The sequence below is a fragment of the Procambarus clarkii genome, chromosome 61 (assembly GCF_040958095.1).
Source record: "Procambarus clarkii isolate CNS0578487 chromosome 61, FALCON_Pclarkii_2.0, whole genome shotgun sequence".
NCBI classification, from domain to species: domain Eukaryota; kingdom Metazoa; phylum Arthropoda; class Malacostraca; order Decapoda; family Cambaridae; genus Procambarus; species Procambarus clarkii.
Window position 1 is genome coordinate 27,074,276 of NC_091210.1, and position 26,845 is coordinate 27,101,120.

Genomic DNA, 26,845 nt, shown 5'->3' on the forward strand with positions numbered 1-26,845 from the left:
CTCGTCCCAACTACTCCCTTCCTCAACGCAGAATATCCTCAACAAGCTCTTTAGCGTTCCTTGGAAACGCTCCAATGCTCCCTGCGACTGAGGGTGATACGGTGACGAGCGCACTTGCTCTACTCTCCATCCTTTCACAGTTTCCCTAAACAACTTCGACTGGAAGACACTCCCCTGGTCCGTCTGGATAACCTTGGGCATTCCTACCCACGCAATGTAGTTCTGTAGTCTATCCAGAACGGCTCTCGACGTCACTCTTCTCAGAGGGATTGCTTCAGGGAAACGGGTGGCCGTGCACATTATGGTCAGTAAGTACTCGTGGCCTTTTCTGGTCCTCGGCAACGGACCTACACAGTCTATCAAGACTCTCTCAAAAGGCTCGCCAAATGCCGGAATGGGCTTTAAGGGTGCCTTTGGTATAGCCGGAGCCGGCTTACCTGCACGTTGGCTCGCCAAACATGTCCTACAATATTTCTTTACCTCCTTCCACACGTTCGGCCAGTAGAAGTGCTCCTGCACCTTATTTAAGGTCTTCTTCACCCCCAAGTGCCCTGCCATATCTACGGAGTGGGCTAGTTCTAACACAGCCGCCCTAAACTCCTTCGGCACTAACACTTGGTGCTTCTCCAACCATACCTTATCTGCGCCGGCTTTGTCCGGTCGCCATTTCCTCATTAGTACATCATCGTCCAAGTAGTAATACATGGGGGACTCCGGACATGAATTTCCCCCTTTTGCCTCCCTGATTAGATCTATAAACTCCTCTTTCTGAGCCCTAATCAGGTCCGCTCGGTTCACGCTGAACTTTTCAGGTAGGGTCATTTTCACTTCCTGTCTCCTCGAATCCTCATTCTTCTGAGCTCGATCTTCGTCGAACAGCCCAGACATGTCCATGTTGACCTCCTCCCTTGGTGGAGTCGACACTGCCATATCATCTCCAATGTCTTCCTCGGCGTCTACGTCCGACTCTGTCACTACACAGGCCGGGTATACGATGACTTGACTGTCCTCTGCCTCATCTTCAAGGATGCTGGCTAGATCTATCTTGTCTGGCGTTCCAATTGTACCGCGGTCCTTCTGGTTCACCTCCGGCACAGCTTTTACTATCAGCTCTGGCAGCACCTTGGACCCACACAAGTCGTTCCCCAGGATCACTTGGACTCCTGGAACAGGTATGTTGGGGCACACTCCCAACGTCACCTCCGCCGACAAATAATCTGACTTCAACTGGACAGCACACACGGGCATGTCACTCTTAGACAACAACCCATGAACCTTTATCCTCCTACTGCCAGCTAACAGTCGATCATTTCTTATTAGGCCTCTCAGAATCAAGCTCTGATTGGCTCCAGTATCCCTGAGGATACTAACCTCCACCTCGGGTTGACCTTCTATGCCGACCCAACCTTTACTAATGAACGGCCTATACCGCTCGTTCATCAAATCTACCTTCTGTGGTTTGTCTTGTTGTACATCAACGTACTTCTTCCGGGGATCACATGTCGTCAGGGTCACGACTCTCTTGCCCGGCCGACAATCTCGCATCATGTGACCTGATCTGTTGCACTTGTAGCATCTCATTTGGGAGAAATCTCTCCTATACGCCCCCGAGTAGCTCTGACTCTGCCCACTCGTATTGGAGTTCCTCAGGCCAGATGTACTACTCATACTCTGTGGAGCTTCATTGGACTCTTGTCTCCTCTGCACACTTTTATTTTCCTGCTTACCTCCAGCAGGCGGACTCGGCAACTTTCCTTCCTGGGGCTTAAAACTAGCTGGTCTGCTTGTCTGCCCCCCAAAACTTCTTCCTCCCCAGACTCCATTGGATCTGCCATTGCTGCGTCTCACCTCGCTTCTCACTCTGTTCTCCCTCAAGCTCTTGTACGCTTCAGTAATCATATCTGCCCTATCTGCGGCATCTTTCACCTCCTTTATCCCTGCTTCTTGGATCTTGAACTTTGTTTCGGGATGCATCATCTCCAAGAACTTCTCCATGACCATCAGTTGCTTCAGGTCAGCGTAAGATCCAACTCCAGCAGCCTCAATCCACTTCTGGAATCGTCTTTCCAGATCTCATGCTGTCTCAGCAAACGTACATGCTCCAACTTTGCTCATCTCTCTGAAGCGCTTTCTATAAGCTTCTGGGGTTAACTGAAACGAGCGCAATATGCTGCTCTTTACTGTGGCATAATCCTGGCACTCTTCCAGTGACAATTGGGTGTATGCCTCCCTGGCTGCACCGGTCAATCTTAACTGGACCAGCTGGGCCCATTCCTCCTGTGGCCACTCCTTGATGCTGGCTACTTTTTCAAAGTGCTCGAAAAAGCTCTCTGCCTCTTCGGGAACAAACAAGGGAATGTCCTTCTCCCTAACCCTAACATCTGGTGGGTGTGATACCTGGGTGGTGCTCTCTGGCAACCCATGTTCAATCCTTTGCTCAGCCAAGGTTCTATTCGCTTCTATCTGCATTTGTTTTGTTCTCTCTTTTTCTTTTTCGACTTGGGCTTTTTCTTTCTCCTGATGCCTGAGTTAAATGCCTGCGCATACTGGAGGCAGTAGGTCCATCTGCAGGCAGAGGCCGAGTAGGCGCAGGATATAGAGGTAGTGGCCCAGAGGGTGTGTGCAATGATCATGATTCTCAGCCACAATGTTTATAATCTGTTAAGCTTATTATAAACGGTAGACACTAACAAAGGCTCGATATAGTACATAGTATAAATCATATTCTACTAAAATATGGAGAGCAGGGACGTGGCAGAAACACTAGGACTTAACAGTGAATGGAAGAGACGTGATAAGATTAAAACTGTAACTAATGTGAACTTTGTAGGTAACATATTATATACATTTGAGGCAAAGAAAAGAGAACAGATTTTTAAAATCCACTGAGAAAGGCATTAATCAGTTTAACTTTCTTTAGAAATCTCAACGGATATGCTGTGGGAATGTTGAATAAAAGTGTCTAACACACATAGCTCTCTCGTAAAATATTAACTAAAGTTAGCTGAAAATGTACTCAAGAGTTTAAAAATGTATTCAAAATTACTCAGAGACATGACGGATACTCTTAGAGACATGACAGATACTCTCAAAAGCATGAAGGATACTCTCACAGACATGAAGGATGCTCTCAGAGACATAAAGGATACTCTCAGAGACACGAAGGATACTCTCAGACCCATGAAGGATACTCTCAGACCCATAAAGGATTCTCTCAGAAACATCAAGGATACTCTTGGAGACATCAAGGATAGTCTCAGAGACATGAAGGATTCTTTCTGAGACATTAAGGATAATCTCAGAGACATGAAGGATACTCTCAGATATATGAAGGATACTCTCAGAGACATCAAGGACACTCTCAGAGACATTTACGATACTCTCAAAGACATGAAGGATACTCTCGGAGACATGAAGGATACTCTCAGAGACATCAAGGATACTCTCAGGGACATGAAAGATACTCTCAGAGATATGAAGGATACTTTCAGAACATGAAGAATTCTCTCAGAGACATGAAGGATACTTTCTCAGACATGCTTGACACTCTCAGAGAAATAAAGAATAATCTCAGGCCTATGAAGGATACTCTCAGAGCCATCATGGATACTCTCAGGGACATCAAGGATTTTCTCAGAGACATCTAGGATACTCTCAGAGCCATCATGGATACTCTCAGGGACATGAAGGATTCTCTTAGAGACATGAAGGGTACTCTCAGAGACATGAAGGATACTCTCAGACCCATGAAGGATACTCTCAGAGATATGAAGGATTTTCTCAGAGACATCAAGTATACTCTCACAGACATGAAGTATACTCTCAGAGACATGAAGGATACACTCAGAAATATGAAAGATACTCTCAGAGACATCAAGGATATTCTCAGAGACATGCAGAACACTCTCAAAGACATGAAGGATGCTCTCAGACATCTGAAGGATACTCCCAGAGACATAAGTCATACTATTAGAGATGAGAAGGGTTCTCTCAGAGATATGAAGGATACTCTCGGAGACTTGAAGGATACTCTCAGAGTCATCAAGGATATGTTCAGAGACATCAAGGATACTCTCAGAACCATGAAGGATACTGTCAGTGACATGAAGGATACTCTCATAGAAATGATGGATACTCTCAGAGACATGAGGCATACTCCTAGAGACATGAATGATACTCTCAGAGATATGAAGGATGCTCTCAGAGACATCAAGGGTACTCTCAGTCCCTATGAAGTATACTCGCATAGACATGAAGGATACTCTCAGATGCATGAAGTATATTCTCAAAGATATGAAGGATACTCTCAGCGTCATCAAGGATACTCTCAGAGACATGAAGGATACGCTCAGACCACATAAAGGATACTCTCAGAGACATGACAGATACTCTCAGAGACATGCAGGACACTCTCAGAGACATAATGGGTGCTCACAGACCTATGAAGCTTACTCTCAGAGACATGAAGGATAATCTTAGCGATATGAAGGATACTCTCAGAGACTTAAAGGATACTCTCAGAGACATCAAAGATAATCTCAGAGACATATAGGATACTCTCAGAGACATGAAGGGTACTCTTAGAGACATGAAGGATATTCTCATCGACATGAAAGATACTCCCAGAGACATGAAGGATACTCCCAAAGACATGATGGATACTCTCATAGACATGAAGAATACTTACAGAGACATGAAGGATACTGTCAGAGATATGAAGGATAATCTCAGACACATGACGATTCACTGAGAGACATCAAGGATACTCTCAGTGTGAGAGTTTTTGATTAGTGGGAATAAAATGAAATTGGTATAAGGAATTGAGCTCGGAAAATTTCTAAGAATATTCTTTATTCTTTAACCTTTATTCCTGTCGCGATATTCAACTAGGTCGCCTGAGAAAGGACTTGCTTAGCTAACACACCAGTGTAGTAAGCAGCTCATTCCTCACTTTGGGACCATGTATGAACAATTGACTAGGCGCGAGCAAATGCTGAGACCCCAATGAAAATTGAAATCCCCTCCACTTGGGTGACGACCTTCGCCATTCGCCGAAGCGAATCTAACGAGTAGGTCACGGGCTCTCACAACAATAATTTATTGTTGTGTGGTGCCATATATTTGGTCCAAAGCTCAGAATCAGTCTCAATTTTATTAGTCGAGTGTGAAGAACACTTGCATAACAATAATAATGTGTGGGGTGTAGCAAAAAGACAATGTTAACCATAACAACTTAGTTTATTCAATAAAGTACTAACTACTAAAACAAAACAAAAAGAAATATCAATGACGTTACTCGAAATCCTTCCTGTGACACTATCAATGACAGCTAGACACCAGCCCCTCGGACTGCATAATGAACTAACTCGAACATAAGCGTGACCACAGAGGAATCAACAAGAAACAAGAACTAACAGATCTATAATCACAATTACAACAAATGACACAGTAGGTTCTGAAACACGTCTCCAGTAACCTCCTAACTGGTCTACGCCTCAGTGCAGCTCTACACCTGCAATAGTGGTTGCAATGCAATCAAATCAGTAGTCTTTCAATGACAACAATAACTAATGGGTTCACTGGCAACTCCAGCAACCCTTCCTCAAATTAATCCTTACGTTAACACTCCGTCCCACGGACGATCAGCAATCAATAACAATTGATTTCCGTTAATAACACAATAACATTTACGTTAATTTAATAACTCTTACAACTGTCACTAGTAACGTGGAATTTACACAACACTCTACCCGTCACGTATTCAGTGAGAAAATCCCATTAATCCCTGTACTACCAGATAGCTGATTAATATCTTTACTAGTTACGTTAATTTACGTTAATCGGTTACTAATCACTCAGCGATGGTAAACTCTGATTTACAATGTCCAAAGTGCTAAGAGAACGGTAATCACTCGTGATTACCTTTAGAGTAATTAATTACTATCCTCAAGATCAATAATTAAACAATTAAAATACGCAACCTTTCACACTGGCTCAGCAATTTACATTAAGGTATGAATTCCATCTAAGCCTTCCATACTCAGACCAATTCAGGTGGCTAATAACAGTAATTAACCCCACGTTTATGTTATTCTAAAATGACGTTACTCCTTCCACAAGTCAATCAAGTGCCGGTACTTCCGGGCAGATAAATAACGGCGTTACGTTAATGGAACAATGGAACCTTAGTGTGAGTCGATCAAACAAGGATCGAGGTTAATTACTTTGACTTCCTGAAACACGTCAATTACCCGGCCCACTGACCGTTAATTACGACAGACAATACTCTAATTCTTATCAGGCTGATGGCTAGGCTCCTTGAGACTACCGTAGCTGCTTGCAGGAAAGTAAATTAACCCAAACGTATTCTACGTTACTCAAATTGTCAAAGAACAAATTCTCTTAAAGCAATGGGCGTTCCCTTGGTTACGTTATATTAATTGCCTCGCAATCACCTCACTGAATACTGGACTTCGATGTCCTACCAGATAACCAGGAGAATATATGTGTACCCAAGTACTCGTCTACAGCCGAGTTCACCCACGACAATGACAAATCACACTAACAAATCTCATTGATTTACGTTACAATCCGGTTGCAATGACAATACTGCAGAACCTAGTGAAATAACATACAGGACATGAACCCTCTAGAACACTGCACCACAATGGCTTTACTGAACTGCAATCACATACAGTGATGCTCAACACTAGCAACAATCACCATCAAATAACAACCCCTTTGCAATAACACACACGGCAAGTACTCTAATTTCCAAGTAGTAGAATACTGCACACACTTACCTACTGTTGCAAATGACCCCAGTGCTCTCAATAACCCCTAGAACATAGGTCAACATATTGCAATCACCACACAGAAAATAACACAATAACACTTGGCACCGTGACACTACGATTATATATATATATATATATATATATATATATATATATATATATATATATATATATATATATATATATATATATAATTACTGCTGACACATGTAGCCTACAGCTATCAAACGTTATTGGGAACATTAAGGAGATCTCGCACTCCTTAAATCCCATGGGTGAGTGATTTATCGATCACGCATGTCTATAAACACTCTCGAGAGTTACGTTACTCGACAGAGCGATGGCGGTCCCTCCAGACAGCCTCGTCACTCACCAAATTCTACCCAAATTACGTTAATACTGCAACCACAATACATATATATATATATATATATATATATATATAAATCACACTTGTCACGGCCCCGGGAACAATACTAGAAATTAAGACCACACTGTGGTACACTCCACAATAACTATTGCCAGGAATCACTGACGTTACCCACATACCTGAGCGCACAGTGTTGGAATTCCACACCTGCAAGACTACACATGATAAATGATATCACTCCGTCCCACGGACTATCAAAAATGATTTAATTACCACAATGGAATAATATAATTATTACATGGACATCCTCTCAGTCCTTGGCTAATCTATGTATACTCTGTTCCCGTGTGTACCCACACACACACACACTGTACGTCTGTGTACACAAGACGTAAGTCCCTCTAGACTGACAAGATGACAACAAGGGTGATTATCTTCTCGTCCACACTTCACTTCACCTCCACAGGTGCTGCATGACAATGTGATGGAACACTTGACCTCGAATTCAAGCTTTTTGAGACTAACTGATCACCAGAAATACACACATATAGGTACTTACTCATTCATACTGCCGGCTTACACACCATTCCCATACATCAGGCACCCTGCTACGGGTGGCTGGATCACAGTGGTGGAGATTAGGCGGCGGTAGTACCTCACATGGTATTTTACGTACAATTGGCGCGCACTCGACACCCCTCCCACTTACAACACGGCTTGGTTCGCACCCTCGACCTCTACCCACTGTACACAATGTCTTTCTCCCCTACAAGCGACGACTTCGGCCGGATTCTGTGACGACCGCTGTCGTTGGTGAAGCAGGAGTTGAAGCAGTTGAGTAATCCAGCCACCACAGCGCCCAATACTTCAATTTGGCCGAATTGAGTACAGAGAGCGTCTTGATAGAGTGGCAGCTGGGTTCAGAATGATGCTTACACCCTTGATTCCCAAGTTCTCCTCGAAATAACCAATGAGAGAGGAAGGCATACAGCGGCCTACCCCTCTCATCCAATCAGCGACGGTCTAGCATAGCCCCTAGGGCAGCTCCAAGATGGCCGACCAACATGGCAGCTCAAGATGTTTACTAAGATGGCGGCTGTTTCCATGACGACGACTCAAGTGGCTAGCGCGCGGGAGGCCCACAGCTCACCCACGCCTGCGGCCTAGCTGTTCCCGCGCAAAGTGGAGTCTCGCTCCAAGCTATACAATGAGATGATGCTATCGGCCCTAGCACTGTCCACAGACGTGTTACTCCGGCCAGGGTAACATTTATGGACTGCTGATGACTGGGGCTCTCACATGAGCCCAAACACTAGATGTTTCGGTTGCTGGTTACCAAACTTAAGTCCGCCCACTTAACAAGTGCACTTAACAAGTGTACTGGCTCCCACAGGCATAAGAGCATTATTGTAAGTGAGCTGGTGAACCATCCCCTCACACTCAGAGGCATCAAGGATACTCTAAGGCTTATGAATGATATTCTCATAGACATGAAGGATACTCTCAGAAGCATGATGGATACTCTCAGAGACATGAAGGATACTCTCAGAGACATCACGGACACTCTCAGACACATTAGGGATACTCTCAGCATCATCAAGGATTCTCTCAGAGATATGAAGGATACTCTCAGAACCATGAAGGATTCTCTCAGAGACTCTCAAAGACATAAAGGATACTCTCAAAGTCATTACTGATACTCTCAGCGACAGTAAAGATACTCTCAAAGACGTCAATGATTCTCTCAGAGACATCAAGGATACTCTCAGGGCCATCAAGGATACTCTGAGTCCCATGGAGTCTCTCAGAGACATCAAGGATAATCCCCAACAACATCTAGGATACTCTCAGAGACATGAAGGGTACTCTCAGAGGACATAAAGGATACTCTCAGAGACACGAAGGATACTCTCAGAGGACATGAAGGATACTCTCAGAGACATTAAGGATTCTCTAAGACCATGAAGGAAACTCTCAGACCCATAAAGGATTTTCTCAGAGATATCAAAGAGAGTCTCAGAGACATAAAAGGATACTCTCAGAAACATGAAGGACACTCGCAGAGATATCAAGGATACTCTCAAAGACATCAAGGATACTCTCAAAGACATGACGGATACTATCAGGGACATGAAGGATACTCTCAAATATATCAAGGTACTCTCAGAGACATGAAAGATACTCTCAGAGACATGAAGGATACTGTCAGAGAAGTGAAGGATACTCTCATAGACATAAAGGATACTCTTAGAGACACGAAGGATACTCTCAGAGACATGAACGACACTCACAGAGACATGAAGGATACTCTCAGCGACATGAACGACACTCTCAGAGATATCAAGGATACTCTCTGAGACATGAAAGATACTCTCGGAGATTTGATGGATACTCTCAGAGTCATCAACGATACTCTCAGAGTCATCAAGGATACCCTCAGACCCATCAACGATACTCTCCAAGACATCAAGGATACTCTCCAAGACATGAAGGATACTCTCAGAGACATGAAGCATACTCCCAGAGACATGAAGGATACTCTCAGAAACATGAAGGATACTCTCAGACCATTGAAGGATACTCTCAGAGACATGAAGAATACTGTCAGAGACATGATGGATACTCTAAGAGACAGGAAGGATACTCTTAGACTTGTGAAGGATACTCTCAGAGACATGACGGGTTAACTCAGAAACGTCAAGGATACTCTCAGCGTCATCAAGGATACGCTCAGAGACATCAAGGATACTCTCAGAGATATCAAGTATTCTCTCAGAGACATCAAAGATACTCTCATAGACATGAAGGATACTCTCAGAGACACGAAGGATACACTCAGAGACATGAAGGATACTCTCAGAGACATGAAGGATACTCTCAGAGACATGAAGGACACTCTCAGAGATTTGATGGATAATCTCAGAGTCATCAACGATACTCTCAGAGACATCTTGGATACTATCAGAGACATGAATGATACTCTCAGAGACATCTTGGATACTATCAGAGTCATGAAGGATACTCTCAGAGACATGAAGGATACTCTCAGACCCATGAAGGACACTCGCAGAGACATGAAGGATTCTCTCAGAGACATTAAGGATTCTCACAGACCCATGAAGTCTGTAACCCCATGAAAGATGCTCTCAGATCCCATGAAGGATACTAATACAGACATCACGGATACCCTCAAAGGCATGGAGGATACTCTCAGAGACATGGAGGATACTCTCAGTGATATGAAGGGTACTCTTAGAGATATGAAGGATACTCTCAGAACCGTGTAAGAAACTCTCAGACCCATTGAGGATACACTCAGAGACATGAAGGATACTCTCGAAGACATAAAGGGTACTCTCAGGTACATGAAGGATACTCTCAGAGATATATTGGACACTCTCAGAGACATGAAGTATACTCTCAGACCGATTATGGATACTCTCAGAGATATGAAGCATACTCTAAGAAACACGAAGGATACTCCAAGAGACTTGAAGGATACTCTCAGATATATTAAGGATACTCTCAGACCCCATGAAGGATACTCTCAGAGACATGAAGGATACTCTCAGAGACATGAAGGATACTCTCAGAGACATGAAGGATACTCTCAGATACATAAAAGATACTCTCAGAAAACATGAAGCATACGTTCAGAAACATGAAGGATACTCCAAGAGATATGAAGGATACTCTCAGATATATTAAGGATGCTCTCACACCCAATGAAGGATACTCTCAGAGACATGCAGGACACTCACAGACCCATGAAGCATACTCTCAGAGACATGAAGGATACTCTCAGAGGCATAAGGGAATGTCTCAGAGACATCAAGGATACTCCTAAAGACATGAAGTATTCTCTCAAAGACATGAAAGATACTCTCAGAGACTTGAAGGATACTCTCACAGACATGATGGATTCTCTCAGAGACATGAAGGATACTCTCATAACCATGAAGGATACTCTCAGACACGTGAAGGATACTCTCACACCCCATGAAGGATACTCTCAAAGACTTCAAGGATACGCTCAGAGACACGAAGAATACTCTCAGAGACTTGAAGGATACTCTCAGAGTCATCAATGATACACTGAGTCCCATGAAGGATACTCTCAGAGACATCAAAGATACACTGAGTCCCATGAAGGATACTCTCAGAGTCATCAATGATACACTGAGTCCCATGAAGGATACTCTCAGAGACATCAAAGATACACTGAGTCCCATGAAGGGTGGTGAGGACGGGCGGCTGGTCCAGCCTCGACTCCCCCAGAGGGAGCTACTGAATTGTCTACTTCAATATCGAAATAACACCAGCTCAGACCCCCATGAAGGATACTCTCAGAGACATGAAGGATACTCTGAGAGACATGAAGGATACTCTGAGAGACATGAAGGATACTCTGAGAGACATGAAGGATACTCTGAGAGACATGAAGGATACTCTGAGAGACATGAAGGATATTCTCATCGACATGAAGGATACTCTGAGAGACATGAAGGATATTCTCATCGACATGAAAGATACTCCAAGTGATATGAAGGATACTCTCAAAGACATGATGAATACTTTCAAAGACATGAAGGATACTTACAGAGACATGAAGGATACTGTCAGAAATATGAAGGATAATCTCAGACACATGACGATACTCTCAGAGGCATCAAGGATACTCTAAGACCCATGAATGATTTTCTCATAGACATGGAGGATAATCTCAGACATCACGGATACTCTCAGACACATTAAGAATTCTCTCAGCATCATCAAGGTTTCTCTCAGAGATATGAAGCATATTCTCAGACCCATGACGGATTCTCTCAGAGACTTAACAGATACTCTCAAAGATATGAAGGATACTCTCAGAGATATAAAGGATTCTCTAAGAGATATCAAAGATACTCTCAGAAACATGAAGGATACTCTCAGAGAAATGAAGGATACTCTAGGAGACATGAAGGACACTCTCAGAAACATGAAGGATACTCTCAGAGTCATCAAGGATACTCTCAGAGTCATCAAGGATACTCTCAGACCTATCACGGATACTCTCCGAGACATCAAGGATACTCTCAGAGACATCAAGGGTACTCTCAGACCCACGAAGGATACTCTCAGTCCCTATGAAGTATACTTGCATAAACATGAAGGATTCTCTCAGAGACATTAAGGATTCCCACAGACCTATGAAGAATACTCTCAAACCCCATGAAGGATACTCATATAGACATCTAGGATTCTCTCAAAGACATGGCGGATGTTCTTAGAGACATGAAGAATACTCTCAGAGACATGAAGGGTACTCTTAGAGATATGAAGGATACTCGCAGACCCTTTGAGGATACACTCAGAGACATGAAGGATACTCTCAGAGAAATGATTGATACTCTCATAACCATGAAGGATATTCTCAAAAACATGAAGGATACTCTCAGGCACATGAAGGATACTCTCAGCGACTTGAAGGATACTCTCAGCGACATGAAAGATACTCTCAGAGATATACTGGACACTCTCAGAGACATGAAGCATACGTTCAGAAACATGAAGGATACTCCTAGAGACTTGAAGGATACTCTCATATATATTAAGGATACTCTCAGACCCCATGAAGGATACTCTCAGAGACATGAAGGATACTCTCAGAGACATGAAGGATACTCTCAGAGGCATAAGGGAATGTCTCAGAGACATCATGGATACTCTTAAAGACATGAAGGATTCTCTCAAAGACATGAAGGATACTCTCAGACCCATGAAGGATACTCTCAGAGACATGAAGGATACTCTCAGAGACAGGAAGGGTACTCTCAGAGACATAAAGGATACTCTTAGACCTGTGAAAGATACTCTCAGAGACATAAAGGATACTCTTAGACCTACGAAAGATACTCGCAGAGACATGAAGGATACTCACATAGATATGAAGGATACTCTCAGAGACATAACGGGTACACTCAGAAATGTCAAGGATACTCTCAAAGACTTCAATGATACGCTCAGAGACACGAAGAATACTCTCAGAGACATGAAGGATACTCTCAGAGATTTGAAGGATACTCTCAGCGTCATCAATGATACACTGAGTCCCATGAAGGATACTCTCAGAGACATCAAAGATAATCTCAGAGACATATAGGATACTCTTAGAGACATGAAGGATACTCTGAGAAACATGAAGGATATTCTCATAGACATGAAAGATACTCTCAGAGACATGAAGGATACTCTCAAAGACATGATGGACACTCTCATAGACATGAAGGATACTTACAGAGACATGAAGGATACTGTCAGAGATATGAAGGATAATCTCAGACATATGACGATACTCTCAGAGACATCAATGATAATCTCAGAGACATCACGGATACTCTCAGACACATTAAGGCTACTCTCAGCATCATCAAGGATTCTCTCAGAGATATGAAGGATACTCTCAGACCCATGGATTCTTTTAGAGACTTGACAGATACTCTCAAAGACACGAAGAATACTCTCAAAGTCATCACTGATACTCTCAACGACAGTAAGGATACTCTCAAAGACGTCAAGGATACTCTCAGAGTTATCAATGATACTCTCAGAGACATCAAGGAAACTCTGAGACCCATGAAAAAGTCTCTCACACCCCCATGAAGGATACTCTCAGAGACATCAAGGATAATCCCCTATAACATCTAGGATACTCTCAGAAACATGAAGGGTACTCTCAGAGACATGAAGCATACTCTGAGAGACATGAGTGATACTCTCAGAGATATCAAGGATACTCTCAGATCCATAAAGGATACTCTCAGAGACATGAAGGATACTATCGGAGACATGAAGGATACCCTCCAACCCATGAAGGATACTCTCAGAGACATGAAGTATACTCTCAGATACATGAAGGATACTTTCAGAGACATAAAACAAACTCTCAGAGACATGAATGATACTCTCAGAGATATGAAGGATACTCTCAGAGATATAAAGGATATTCTCAGAGACATGACGGATACTCTAAGAGACATGACGGATACTCTCATAGATATGAAGGATACTCTCAGACACATGAAGGATACTCTCAGACCATGAAGTGTTAATACTCAAATTGTATGACGGTTGAAACATAACCAATCACAGTTGAGTAGGCCTCTGACGTCATGCCAGACGGAGCGGCACCAGGCGTGCTTCCAGCAGGCCTCAGTATTCTCAAAGACCCAGAGCAGGTTGGACCTCGACTGGCCAGTTATACACCTTGTTGCCTTATTCAATAAAACTACTGAAGTTTCTACTGTGTATATCTACAACCAAAGAAAGCAACGAATACTGGTAGTAGCGGTGTGATTCATAATAAATTTTCTGAGCTACGAAATTGCAAGTGCCCAAATCACATCATGTATGTCCAGCGCCTCCTGCCACCCACGCATCGACATTCAATGGTATTTTACCAGTCCGGGGTCCTACCATCAACCACTACTCCAAGTCAACGTCTCAGAAGTAAGGGTCAATATTTTCCTGTGAGAATGATAATTCATCAGTGAGGAGAAAGGAAGATTCCCGCGCCAGCCATTTTGAATCTCGCACCACCTGGGAACCTGCACCACCACCACCAACACTGCCACTCAAGCCCACATCAACAAGCCTTGTGTGTGTTGCCTGTACCGTTCCAGCTATTGCAATCATCTTCTACAGCTTCAACTGCTCTGCAGCTGTGTTGTGCAATTTATTGAGAAACAATTGCTGAAAAAAAGACTACAACCGTCTGACTAGCGTCGCCAGCTCCCAGTCACGACGCCGCAGCGCCACATTGCCTCTTCTCACCATCGCTACAGCCTTCTGCTACACCATTCTACAGTGAACGTCTGTCTACACGTCTCCATAGCAACTGGCCTTCACTCGCCATTCGACTATATAATTATTGTCACGCCCTCAACATCACACACACATTCCTAGTGTGGGGTCCCCCGAGCTTCGCGCCACTGCCGCCATGAACGCTGCCTGTCGCTTCAGATGTAAACAAACCGTGCATGTGCCTCTTCACACGCCTTGTCGCAGTTTTTTTTTCGTCTTGGCCATAGTCATATTGGCTTGGCCGCAGTCTTGAGTTAAGTAATTAAGAGCTACACCCTCGTGTACCATGTATTAATAGTGATTTACATACTATTATCCATAATATCCTGTGAATTAACCATTCAGTGACTTGTTAAATATTGGAGCTGGTTACATACTCCACTCACACAGTTTCTCTGAGTCATTTTCAACATTCCTGCTTCCCACAATAATTTCATTGAATATTAATTGTGCTACTAGAGTATTATTGCTAGCATAGGTTTGTTAGATCCTTGTCGTGGTAGCATACCCGAGAAAACAGGCACTCGATTGAAGCATCGTAGTTGTGCAGTTGTTAAGGAGAGTGAGTATCGGGACTTTCTGGAAGGGGACGCCCTAACGGATTCTTGTTGTCTCGCTCGCCTGGCAGCTTCCATCTCTGAAGTCAGTGGTTCTACGGTTACTGACACTGTGCTGCACTCTCATTCTTTCACCAGAATAAGAGTTAAGGTTCAGGGAGTGCCTGAGTTGTCGGATGTGATTGCGGAAAGTGACATGTGTAAAGTGAATGGTATGTTTGTTGAACCTTCCTGGCACACAGTGCAGGATGGTACTGTTACATTGTATATTGCAAACACTAGTAATGCCGACATCCATCTCCAGTCTGGTACCCATGTTGTAGATTTTGCCCATTACTCATTACCTGTGCGAGTTGTGGATGATGTCTCCATGGATCATACTGTTTGCACTCTCACGCCAGGAGAACAGGGATCTCAACCAGAGGTGCAAGCGCAACACCTCAGTCCTACTGATTTTCCTGACTCTGTGGCTCAGCTTTTGGAAAATTTGAACAGGAATAGAGCTGTTGTTGCTCTACCAAGAGAAAAGTTAGGTCTCACTCCTCTTATTACACATAAAATTCCCCTTGAACAAGGAACTACACCTATTTATGTACCAGCTTACCGTCTTCCCCATTCTGAGAGAGCAGAAGCCGATAGACTCATAGAGAAAATTTTACAGAGTGATGTAATTGAATCGAGTAATTCGCCATGGAACGCTCCATTGATTCTTGTACCAAAGGGAGATGGGACTTGGAGACCTGTAATCGATTATCGGAAGCTTAACAGAGTAACGATACCTTACCGTTTCCCACTTCCAGTCCTATATGATTTGTTGCAAAGTATTGGTCGAAACAAAGTATTCTCAACATTAGATTTGTTGCAGGGATTCTGGCAAATCCCCCTTGATGAGGAAAGTAAACAATTGACAGCCTTTAGTACTCCCAATGGTCATTTTCATTTCAAAAGAATGCCGTTTGGTTTGCGGAGTAGTCCAATAACCTTTTCACGGCTCATGACAAATCTATTTCGTAGATTGATAGGAAGTACTCTTCTAGTTTACCTTAATGATCTCATAATCATGTCGCAAGATGTTCAGACTCATTTCCAGAACCTGGAGAAAGTACTTGCAAAGCTCGCAGAAGCAAATTTAAAAATAAGCTTCCAAAATGTTCATTTTTAAAGGAGAAGATTAATTTCCTAGGTCATACAGTTACAACTTCAGGTATTACATTGAATGAATAAAAAATTGTTGCTGCTTATGATTTTCCAACGCCTCGTACCGCAGAAGCCGTAAGACAGTTCACAGGTCTTGTAGGATTTTATCGTTCATTTATTGCTGGATTCTCTATTATAGCCGCCCCAATTTACAAGTTGCAAAGAAAAGATAAACCCTTTGTTTGGGGAGTGGCCCTGGATCAGTCATAAAAAAAAACTCATGCAGCCTTGATCTCGTCACCTGTCCTTAGGCACCCAGATTTTTCTAAACCTTTTACGTTGGTTATAGATGCTAGTGACATAGGTTTAGGTGCTGCATTACTTCAAACAGAAGGTCACAGAGATCACGCAATAGCTTATGCTAGCCGCACATTATTTAAAGAAGAGAAAAATTATAGTGCAACAGAACGAGAAGCCTTGGCAGTTGTTTGGGCACTTAAACATTTCAAGGATACAATTTATAATTACCCAGTTCATGTTCTTACAGATCACCAACCATTAATTCCCTTGTTTAAAAATAAGAATCCAGTTGGAAAGTTTGCTAGATATTTGCTCATAATTCAAGAATTTAATCCCACATTTGGTTATATTCAAGGAAAGCAAAATGTTGTAGCCATCACAGTTTGTAATCCTTCGTCACCAGTTGAAGAGATGAACTAATGACGTCACACATACCATACTTAAGCCGAAGTTTGTTGGGGCATTTGTTTCTGATGACTTTACTTGATTTGAAGGAGGTATACGAGTGCATTAAGTATCCACCCAACTCTGCTGACCACACCGTCTCCCACTCTCAGCATCTGCTGACATAAATTGTCAGGCTTTACAGTTAGTCAAGTATATATGCTAATTATATGAAAATGTAGCACTCTTAAATATTGCTGCTGGTGTCTATCAACACACACTGTTAGTTCGTGGATAGCAAGACAATAATGCAACAATCTGCACTAAACTGTTATAATGTTTTGTTGCACTTATTACCACTTCAGCTTTGGTCTAAATCAGTGGTCTTCAACCTTTTTTAATGTTGTCAACCCCTAGTGGTGATTAAGTAGAAGTTATCCACTCCCACCCTGAAAAAGTTTCATTCAAAATCTCACGTTTTTAATATTTAAAATCTATGTTTCATATATAATTTCTATGACTATGTAAACAGAAAAAAGCAGTCTCTCTTATTTTTTTAACTTTTACATATTCATCCATATATTTACACACCTCGTCTCTAACTAAGAGGCTCAATATACACAAGATAACATTAAGTATGCCATTTAGACGCATTTTCCTTCACTGAAGTAGCTCCTCAGTGAAGGAAAAATTCTTCTTCATTTTCCTTCACTGAAGTTGCTGTGGCTCAGCAACGCACATGCGTTGCTGAGCCACAGCAACACGTGGCCGGGTACTGCTAGTCTATATAAATAAAAATGGAAATGTTCGTTTGTTCAAAATCGCTAATCTCCAAAAGTTCTTTACCGATTACTTTGAAATTTTTGCACAACGTTCCATCCGAGTTAGTTTTTATATACATATTATATTGATGTCACATCTGTGACGGGAAAAAACATGCTTTTCGGAAAAACTGTGTTTTCATGTTTTTTAACGTGAGGGAAATCTTCAAAACCTCTTTACAGATTGCTTTGAAATTTTGATACAACGTTGAATTTGAAAAGGCAAATCTTTTTATATACCTACTACATACATGCCTCACCTGTGACAGGAAATTTTGACACAACATTGCATTCGAACACACACATATTTTTATATACCTACTATATAGATGCCACACCTGTGACAGGTAAAATCATGTTTTTTTTTTTAAACAGTGCCATCTGTTGCACATAATAGAAACACACACTCTACTAAATTGGTTACAATTTCATTTCAATGTTTCTAATTGCATTGATAAATAGAATTTTCATAGATTTCCATTTATTTTCATTTTGAATTAATTATTTTGTGTGACATTGCGATGGAATTGAGCTATGTTGTTTACCATCATATAATTATAAATGCCACACCTGTGACAGGTAAAAACTATCTTTTTTTTAAGAAACAGCACCATCCGTCGCACGTAAGAGCAACACACACTATACTAAATATGTTACAATTCCATTTCAATGATTTCGATTACATTGACAAATTGACTTTTCATAGATTTCCATTTATTTTCGATTTGATTTAATTATTTTGAGTGACATTGCATTGGAAAGAGCTGTGTTGTTTACTATACTGTTCACTTTGCGAGTATTGTTTATTTTTCAGTTTTCATTGTTTTTTGTTTTTTTTGCAACTATTTTTCTTATATTTCCGTGATGGGAACATCAGATCATTTGATGTTCGCAATTATTTGATTGAAACATCAGATCATTTGGGAATGCATCAGACAAGGTAGTGGGGAAAGGTGGAAGAGAGGACTGGAGTGGGGAATGGTGGGGTGGACGAGGTGACAGGGGAGGGAGTAATTGTAAGGAGGACAAGGGGACGGAGGAGTTGGGGATGGTGGAGACGAGGGGACTAGGGGAATATGGAATGGTGGGGAGGACAAGGGGATAGGGGAATGGGGAATGGTGAGCAGGACAAGGGGACTGGGGGGAGAGGGGAATGGTAGGGAGGACGAGGGGACTGGGGAATGGGAGATGGTGGGGAGGAAGAGGGGTCGGTGGAGTGGGGCATGATGGGGAGGACAAAGGGACAGGGGAGGGGGTGAATGTTAGGGAGAACGAGGGAACGGGGCTGGGGGTAAAAGTGGGGAAGATGAGGGGACGGGGGAGTGGAGGATGTTGGGGACGAGGGAACGGGGAATTGGAGAATGGTTATCTTGAGATGATTTCGGGACTTTTTAGTGTCCCCGCGGCCCGGTCCTCGAACAGGCCTCCACCCCCAGGAAGCAGCCCATGACAGCTGACTAACACCCAGGTACCTATTTTACTGCTAGGTAACAGGGGCATAGGGTGAAAGAAACTCTGCCCATTGTTTCTCGATGGCGCCTGGGATCGAACCCAGGACCACAGGATCACAAGTCCAGTGTGCTGTCTGCTCGGCCGACCGGCTCCCATTGTTTCTGTCCTCTCCACCAAATGGTGGAGAGGACAAGTGAACAGAGAAGTGGTTGATGGTGGAGAGGACGAGGGGACAGGGGCATTGGAGATGGTGGGGGAGGACGTGGGGACAGGGAAGTGGGAAATGGTTAGGAGGATGAGGGGACAGGGGAGTGGGGGATGGTGAGGAGGACGAAGGGACGGTGTAGAAGGAAATGGTGGGGAGGATGAGGGGACGTGGAGTGGGTAATGTTTGAGGGACGAGGGGACGGGGGAGGGGGAATGGTGGGGGAGGACAGGGGAACAGGGAAAGGTTGCTAAGGCTCAGCAACGCACATGCATTGCTGAGCCAATAACCAATAGTGACAGTCAATAACCAATAGTGACAACCAATAGTGAGACAGTCCCTCGTGTGGTTGTCCTATCGAGGTCGTGCATGTAGGTGAAGTGGCAAACTCGATGTTAAAAATAGGTAAATATGTATTTGTAATATGAATTTTAAGAAATATAGGAGAGAGAGAAAGAGAGAGTCTCTTGTATATTATAGAGAAACGTGCAGGTGAGGATCTCGTCCACCTAGTAGTCTACCCTTAGACAGTTGTCCACCCCACACTTAATCTCGTCCACTATAAGGTGGCATGTCCACCCAGGTTGAATAGCACTAGTCTAAATAATAGCTCAGAAGGGGCCGGAAAAGGAAAAATATTCGAATTATATAAATTAACAAATCCACAAGGGCCGTGACGAGGATTCGAACCTGCGTCCGAGGTGCATCCAAGACGCTGCCATAATCGACTGAGCTACGACATGGTCAAAAGGAGTTGAAACCGAAGTTCTGCTGAACTTACTGTATCCTGCAGCCTCTCCGAGGCACAACCAGGGTTTTACACAACTTCCCCCAGCACTCGAGCTATGTCAATAGGCCGTTCTCCCTCTTCGCCCTTACATCAGTACACACAGAAATCACAATTGTGTGATGCATCAAATGAACAAATCCACAAGGGCCGTGACGAGGATTCGAACCTGCGTCCGAGGTGCATTCCAGACGCTGCCTTAATCGACTGAGCTACGACATGGTCAAAAGGAGTTGAAACCGAAGTTCTACTGAACTTACTGGATCCTGCAGTCTCTTCGAGGCACAAACCAGGGTTTTACACAACTCCCCCCATGTGGATTTGTTCATTTGATGCATCACGCAATTGTGATTTCTGTGTGACATGATAAATTATTTAAACAGTTACGCAATTCTCCAATTTTTTGGCATCAGCACCGTGAAACTTTCATCCCAATATCCTAAGAAATGGAATTTATATGAATAAAAAAAAGTGCTGATGACAAGAACAGCTCCTATTAACTAGAATTGAAGGATAATGCAATGATAAAGAGATGAAAGCACCTGTCCAATGCACAAAGAAGAATAGTAGTAAGGAGGATCCACAAAGGGGATATGCAGCTGGTGCCTTTCTAGCATTACTGAGTAATTCATAATAGTAGTAGACATCCATCAGTCTCAGGAGACTATGGAGTTGCGCTCTGGTTGTCGGTCTCGAGTGGCCCCTCCAGGCCGCAAAGCCAGGGTAGGTTGATACGGAGGAGAAGCTGTTACCGAAACAGCAGGTCCCCCTCTCTACGGTGCCGAAAGTATCCAATGGAAAGGCAAACACCAATACGATTGATTCCAGTGCCGTCGCAGAAACTGTGAGCTCCGAAGTTAACCTCAAAGTTGGTGAAAGAACGCACAGGATCTCCAAACCCGGAGACCGCCGTAGTCGGGGCCGGAGAACAACAACCCCATCAAGGGCAAAAACGACCCCAGCCTCCTGAAGCAGAGCCTGGGCCGCACGAGCCCCAGGAGGTCGACGTCCCAGTCACGCACTTACGGGTTCCAGACAGAGATCGTCACAGCCCTCTTTCACCCGAGGCTGGCTTCCTTCAAGACAAAGCTAAAGCAAGAGTGATAATTATTTAATACATCAATTATTATTATAATAATTATTATAATTATTATAATAATAATATAATCAAATAATAACTATCACTCTTCCTTCTTCTTGGTAATTCATAATAACACAAATAATAATTAGTATGTTATTATGCTGTATTTTGTTATATATCGTATAAATTTATTGCCCAATGCCAATATCTGTTATTTCTATCAATGTCCAACAAATGTTTTTGTGGGGTTGGTTTCGTTTTTGTTATTTATTTTTCCTTTGCTTATACTTTTATTTTGTTATAACTTCTACATCTTGGAGAATGTATACGCCTTACAAAGTATGTAAAATTTGAACGAAATTGGTCAACATTTTGAATCCACATATATTTATTCGCTATTGTAAAAAAGGAAGATCATATGCTATTAATGGACCATACTAATACTAAATGAACAATTATTGAAATTTAATACTGTATTTTAAAAGCATATTTGAAAACCTAAAATTGCATAAATAATAAAATTAGTTGTTTTTATTTATTTGTGTTAATGTTAAGTTGTTAATCAATTATGAAAAGATGGCTCATTAACGATGTAGATTAAATAAATAAAACTTAAAAGTTTGAAGAAGTTTCAGAAAACCATTTTCCGTCTCCTTATTGGTCAACAAACTGTCACTAGTTATTATTTTTGAATATCGGAACGGAAACTTTGTTTACAGCAGTAGGTACGTACTGGAACACTGATGTTTTATATTATACCATAGACAAAATTGTTGGAACCCAGCTGAACAAAAGTTACTCCCATTGTTCGACTGAATGTACAAACAAAGACAAACTTTGTCCAAACAAAGTGAAAAATTTAAAAATGTGATGGATGACTGTCTTATCCCGGATATTACGTACTGTTACATTACATACAAGAGTTGTTACATTCTTGTACTGGGTATGCTTCCGGGAATCTTGTAGTTGCACATTAATGGTTAACATATATACATGACCTGACTTGGTCCGACTTAAAGGGCCTACACAATCAACTAAGATGTGAGAAAAAGGTTCACGAGGAAAGACAATTGAATGAAGGGGAGCTCTAGGTACAGTTGGTTGGGTTTCCCCACCACTTGACAGGTTACACACACTGTCTACAGTATCTGACAATAGTCCTTTTAAGTTTGGGCCAATAAAAGTACTTTGTTACCTGGAACAACATTCGATTGACCCCTTGGTGACCAGTTAAAGGATCGTCATGAGCAGCTGCAAGGACTTGTTCTTGGTACGCTATGGGGACTACAAGCTAAGTAACACTCTCACTGTCCTCTGAAGAGGAAGATATCTTAGATCTCCATCGTCTCATCAGCAGAGGAAGTATTCAACATCATCAGCCAAAGCATCCTCCTCTGGAACAACGTCAGAAAAACATACTTGCAAACTAGTTTCACTCTTTTGAAGTTGGGCCAGAGTGTGGGATTCAACATTAGAAAAAGAAGAAGAGGTAGTAACAGGGAGGACACCTTTATTACATGGCAACACTTACTCAACTGCACTAACCACAACCAAGTGGGCTAAAAAAGTATCTGCTAAGTTGATTTCCGGTTCTGTCTTTGGAGGTTTTCCAGCCATCCCTACGGTTGTAAGTTTGGAAATATCGTTTCCATCATTAGCATCGTTTCCATCATCAACATCAACATCGTAACGTTTGGGCTTAGGATCTTGATATCTGGTGACGGCACATACGGGAACGAGATTACTATGGGAGTAATCTCACTCACTTCTGAGACAACTCGACCTGAATCTGCAACCATTATGGGGAGATGACTGTTTCTCAAGTTACCAGCAATGTCATTCCCTATGATGATATCGACTCCAGGTATTGCCAAAGTATTACACACACCTACAATACATAGATCATGCGTATAGGAAGATTTGAGGAGGAGGAGGAGGAGGAGGACTTAACGAATGCTTGCATAAGTGGAACACGTTGAATTGCTCCTGCTATACCCTGTAAAAGCATTACATCTTCCAGGTCAATTTTCTTGACCTGGAACAACATACGAGAAGTAATCGAAGATTGTTCCGCCCCAATGTCCCTAAACATGACTACAGGAACCCACTTATCCACAACTCCAATCATTTTGGCCTTAATCATAAAAGGAGCGAAACCAGCGAACCACTGTGGCTTGCCCTAACACAAAATTTCAGAATTATGATTCCCTTGCCTTCTTTTACTCACATTCAAGGCATTAGGTATAGGTCTTAATTAGGGATGCAATTGGAAACAATAACGGGCAACATGTCCTCTTTTGTGGCAATAACCACATTGTTTAACATCTGACGAACCTTCCGAACCTGATGTGGCTCAACTAGGGTTAACAGTATCCTTCGATTTACAAGATACCTGGCCTACCCTGGCTGTAAGAGCAGATCTGGCATTATGATGACAACTGGGTGGCTTATCAGAACTATACTTCCTAAAACTGCCAGGTTCCAATAGTTGTTATAGCCGGGTGGAAGGATTGAGGAGATAAGCTCCCACAGCCTGCAAAGTGCTCCTGAAGGCATGCATCTCAAATAGCCTCTGACAACCAAGTCCAGCTCCTGGCCTGCATGTGTGGCTTAGCCCTTAGGCCTGGTGGAACTGCTTCTACCAACAGGAGAAGGGGCGAAGGCGGGTCTCTGGCACCTTAAAACGAGTTGCTTCGGGCAGATGGGACTCTAACCGTTAGCCTGGAAAGGCAGCTCATCTAGGGGAAGGAAAACCCCGAATTCAAACCTCTGCTATCTTGCGGCTAAACCCCCACTCATGGGAAAGATTTCGGGAGTCAACCCTGAGGAAAAATCCGGAGTCGTAGTCCCTAAGGCAGTTTGCAGCTGTTTACAGCTACATTCTGGCAACTCCTGAGACGACACTGGTGCCAAGTGTATCGGCGCCTGCCCTTCCCTTGGATCACATCGGTGGCGTGGAGAGGGTGGATCTGCTGCATGGGCAACAGCTGGTCCTCCATAATTACTGCCCAGGCCTGTGCCCTGGAGAGGACACTCCAGCATCGCCTTGGCGATGGCTCAACACGGGAAGCGACAGTTACTGGTGATAAGCCTACAACTCAGTTGGTGTAGAGTGAGGCGCCAGGGGTTGCTTCCGTCGGTGGGAGAAATTATCCGATTTCATAGGACAGTTACCGCCCGCCTCAAGCTGGGCAGTTTGAGAGCCACCCAGCTCTCACACTGGGCACATGGAATGTAAGAACCATGACACCGGGTCTCTCGGAAGATCTACTGGAAGTGAACGACGCCCGCAAGACAGCTGTGATCAACAATGAACTGCGCAGGCTCCAGATGGACATAGTCGCCCTGCAGGAGACACGTCTGCCCACGACCGGCAGGATACGGGAGAAGGACTTTACCTTTTTCTGACAGGGCAAACCACCAGAAGAGGTAAGAGAGCATGACGTTGGCTTTGCCATCAGGAACAGGTTGTTAGGGTCCATAGTACCACCCACGGAGGGGTCTGCTAGGATCATCAAACTTCAGCTTCATACAGCAGCAGGAATGGTCAGCCTCATCAATGCCAATGCACCAACACTGACCTCCTCCACCGAAGCGAAGGACGAGTTCTATGATGACCTCGGCCTAACTCTCAGAGACATACCTCAACAAGAGCCAGTCTTCCTCCTGGGAGATTTTAATGCAAGAGTTGGTTCTGATCACAGCTCTTGGCCTTCCTGCCTGAGCCAGTTTGGATTTGGGAAGATGAATGAGAGTGGGCAGCGCCTCCTGAAGTTCTGCTGCCGTCATGATCTTTGCATCACCAATTCCTTCCTCGACACCAAGCCCAGCATACGGTTTCCTGGAGACATCCCAGGTCTAAGCATTGGCATCAACTCGACCTGGTGCTTACGGGACATAGCAATCTGAGAAACGTCAAACTGACCCGCATCTTCCAGAGCGCAGATTGTGACACCGACCACTCTCTTGTCGTTTGCAGAGTAAAATTCCAGCCCCGGAAAGTCCACAGAGTAAAGTAGGAGGGAAGACCACGCATTAACGTAAACAAGACCCGTGACCTTCACAAGGTGGAGGAATTCACTGCGGCACTGGTAAATGCCCTTCTTGTATTACCCTGCGATAGCGCAAGTGAGAGGTGGTCACATCTCAGGGGCACTATTTTCAACACTGCCATGTCCACCTGCGGTAAGAGGCAAAACAAGTCAGCACATTTGTTCGAGGCCAGTGCAGAGGAACTGTTACCCCTAGTAGAGGAAAAGAGACGAACTCTCTCATCCTACAAGACCCTGCCCTCAGAAAGGAACCTACAGGGATCCCTACTGCCCGTAGTAGTGTTCAACAAACTGCGAGGCGTTGTGCTAACGATTACTGGCTTCGACTCTGTTCCAGCATCCAGACTGCGGCCACTGTTGGCAACATAAGAGGCATGTACTAACGGATCAAACAGGCAACAGGCCCCACACAAAACAGGACGGCTCCTCTGTGAAGTCAGCCACTGGAGAGATCATTAAAGACCGTGATCAACAGATGAATCGTTGGTTGGAACATTACTCGGAACTCTACTCCAGAGAGAACTTGGTCAGCGTAGAGGCTTTGGATGCAATCAAATGCCTGCCCATCATGGAAGAACTTGATTTTGAACAAACTGTGGAAGAAGTTGAGAAAGCAGTGGATTCACTTTCCTCAGGGAAAGCCCCAGGAAACGACTGGATTCCGCCTGAAGTTCTCAAGTGCACTCGTGGATCACTTAAAACTGAGTTGCATGAACTTCTGTGCCAGTGCTGGAGGGAGGGCTTGGTGTCACAAGACATGAAAGATGCAAACATCATCACTCTCTACAAAAATAAAGGTGAAAGAAGCAATGTCAACAACAATCGCGGCATATCCCTCTTCAGCGTCGTTGGCAAACTCTTCGCCAGGGTCGTCTTGGTCAAGGTACAGATTCTTGCCGAAAGAGTGTACCCGAGTCACAGTGTGGTTTCCGAGCAGAGAGGCCGACCACTGACATAGTGTTCTCCCTGAGATAGCTTCAAGAAAAGTGCAAGGAGCAGAGAAAAGCAGAGAAAAGCAGAGAAAAAGATCTTGGCCAAAATTGGCTGCCCACCCACC

General features: G+C 43.4%; 11 protein-coding genes across 11 annotated transcripts; all 11 read left to right on the forward strand.

Moving 5' to 3' along the window:
* The first annotated feature begins 3,665 nt into the window (after positions 1 to 3,665).
* LOC138354171 (uncharacterized) lies at positions 3,666 to 4,361 on the forward strand. Its single transcript, XM_069308063.1, has one exon. It carries the CDS (start codon positions 3,666 to 3,668, stop codon positions 4,359 to 4,361), a length of 696 nt encoding a protein of 231 aa, XP_069164164.1.
* A 206-nt stretch (positions 4,362 to 4,567) lies between these two features.
* Positions 4,568 to 8,864, forward strand: LOC138354172 (uncharacterized). The gene is made up of 3 exons (XM_069308064.1): positions 4,568 to 4,705; positions 7,941 to 8,005; positions 8,561 to 8,864. Exons 1-3 carry the CDS (start codon positions 4,568 to 4,570, stop codon positions 8,862 to 8,864), a joined length of 507 nt encoding a protein of 168 aa, XP_069164165.1.
* A 663-nt stretch (positions 8,865 to 9,527) lies between these two features.
* LOC138354173 (uncharacterized) lies at positions 9,528 to 9,854 on the forward strand. Its single transcript, XM_069308065.1, has one exon. It carries the CDS (start codon positions 9,528 to 9,530, stop codon positions 9,852 to 9,854), a length of 327 nt encoding a protein of 108 aa, XP_069164166.1.
* Positions 9,855 to 9,968: 114 nt separating this feature from the next.
* Positions 9,969 to 10,304, forward strand: LOC138354174 (hyaluronan mediated motility receptor-like). The gene has a single exon (XM_069308066.1). It carries the CDS (start codon positions 9,969 to 9,971, stop codon positions 10,302 to 10,304), a length of 336 nt encoding a protein of 111 aa, XP_069164167.1.
* A 3-nt stretch (positions 10,305 to 10,307) lies between these two features.
* Positions 10,308 to 10,811, forward strand: LOC138354175 (uncharacterized). Its single transcript, XM_069308068.1, has 2 exons — positions 10,308 to 10,450; positions 10,487 to 10,811. Exons 1-2 carry the CDS (start codon positions 10,308 to 10,310, stop codon positions 10,809 to 10,811), a joined length of 468 nt encoding a protein of 155 aa, XP_069164169.1.
* Positions 10,812 to 10,877: 66 nt separating this feature from the next.
* Positions 10,878 to 11,258, forward strand: LOC138354176 (uncharacterized). Its single transcript, XM_069308069.1, has one exon. The coding sequence runs from the start codon at positions 10,878 to 10,880 to the stop codon at positions 11,256 to 11,258; it is 381 nt and encodes a 126-aa protein (XP_069164170.1).
* A 722-nt stretch (positions 11,259 to 11,980) lies between these two features.
* LOC138354177 (uncharacterized) lies at positions 11,981 to 12,343 on the forward strand. Its single transcript, XM_069308070.1, has one exon. It carries the CDS (start codon positions 11,981 to 11,983, stop codon positions 12,341 to 12,343), a length of 363 nt encoding a protein of 120 aa, XP_069164171.1.
* An 80-nt stretch (positions 12,344 to 12,423) lies between these two features.
* On the forward strand, positions 12,424 to 12,882 carry LOC138354178 (uncharacterized). The gene has a single exon (XM_069308071.1). The coding sequence runs from the start codon at positions 12,424 to 12,426 to the stop codon at positions 12,880 to 12,882; it is 459 nt and encodes a 152-aa protein (XP_069164172.1).
* Positions 12,883 to 12,886: 4 nt separating this feature from the next.
* Positions 12,887 to 13,312, forward strand: LOC138354179 (hyaluronan mediated motility receptor-like). Its single transcript, XM_069308072.1, has one exon. It carries the CDS (start codon positions 12,887 to 12,889, stop codon positions 13,310 to 13,312), a length of 426 nt encoding a protein of 141 aa, XP_069164173.1.
* A 15-nt stretch (positions 13,313 to 13,327) lies between these two features.
* Positions 13,328 to 13,812, forward strand: LOC138354180 (probable transport protein MmpL9). The gene is made up of 2 exons (XM_069308073.1): positions 13,328 to 13,465; positions 13,564 to 13,812. Exons 1-2 carry the CDS (start codon positions 13,328 to 13,330, stop codon positions 13,810 to 13,812), a joined length of 387 nt encoding a protein of 128 aa, XP_069164174.1.
* A 60-nt stretch (positions 13,813 to 13,872) lies between these two features.
* Positions 13,873 to 14,253, forward strand: LOC138354181 (hyaluronan mediated motility receptor-like). The gene has a single exon (XM_069308075.1). It carries the CDS (start codon positions 13,873 to 13,875, stop codon positions 14,251 to 14,253), a length of 381 nt encoding a protein of 126 aa, XP_069164176.1.
* Positions 14,254 to 26,845: the final 12,592 nt, after the last annotated feature.

Bases quoted from the DNA above. Each gene is read 5' to 3' on its own strand.
- LOC138354171 (XM_069308063.1), top strand. From the start codon at position 3,666: ATGGATACTCTCAGGGACATGAAGGATTCTCTTAGAGACATGAAGGGT.
- LOC138354172 (XM_069308064.1), top strand. From the start codon at position 4,568: ATGAAGGGTACTCTTAGAGACATGAAGGATATTCTCATCGACATGAAA. The intron at 4,706-7,940 runs GTCAGAGATATG...CTCCCCTACAAG, and splicing joins ACAGAGACATGAAGGATACT to CGACGACTTCGGCCGGATTC. The intron at 8,006-8,560 runs GTAATCCAGCCA...TGGCTCCCACAG, and splicing joins GCAGGAGTTGAAGCAGTTGA to GCATAAGAGCATTATTGTAA.
- LOC138354173 (XM_069308065.1), top strand. From the start codon at position 9,528: ATGAAAGATACTCTCGGAGATTTGATGGATACTCTCAGAGTCATCAAC.
- LOC138354174 (XM_069308066.1), top strand. From the start codon at position 9,969: ATGAAGGATACTCTCAGAGACACGAAGGATACACTCAGAGACATGAAG.
- LOC138354175 (XM_069308068.1), top strand. From the start codon at position 10,308: ATGCTCTCAGATCCCATGAAGGATACTAATACAGACATCACGGATACC. The intron at 10,451-10,486 runs GTAAGAAACTCT...GGATACACTCAG, and splicing joins AAGGATACTCTCAGAACCGT to AGACATGAAGGATACTCTCG.
- LOC138354176 (XM_069308069.1), top strand. From the start codon at position 10,878: ATGCTCTCACACCCAATGAAGGATACTCTCAGAGACATGCAGGACACT.
- LOC138354177 (XM_069308070.1), top strand. From the start codon at position 11,981: ATGACGGATTCTCTCAGAGACTTAACAGATACTCTCAAAGATATGAAG.
- LOC138354178 (XM_069308071.1), top strand. From the start codon at position 12,424: ATGGCGGATGTTCTTAGAGACATGAAGAATACTCTCAGAGACATGAAG.
- LOC138354179 (XM_069308072.1), top strand. From the start codon at position 12,887: ATGAAGGATTCTCTCAAAGACATGAAGGATACTCTCAGACCCATGAAG.
- LOC138354180 (XM_069308073.1), top strand. From the start codon at position 13,328: ATGAAGGATACTCTGAGAAACATGAAGGATATTCTCATAGACATGAAA. The intron at 13,466-13,563 runs GTCAGAGATATG...AGACACATTAAG, and splicing joins ACAGAGACATGAAGGATACT to GCTACTCTCAGCATCATCAA.
- LOC138354181 (XM_069308075.1), top strand. From the start codon at position 13,873: ATGAAGGGTACTCTCAGAGACATGAAGCATACTCTGAGAGACATGAGT.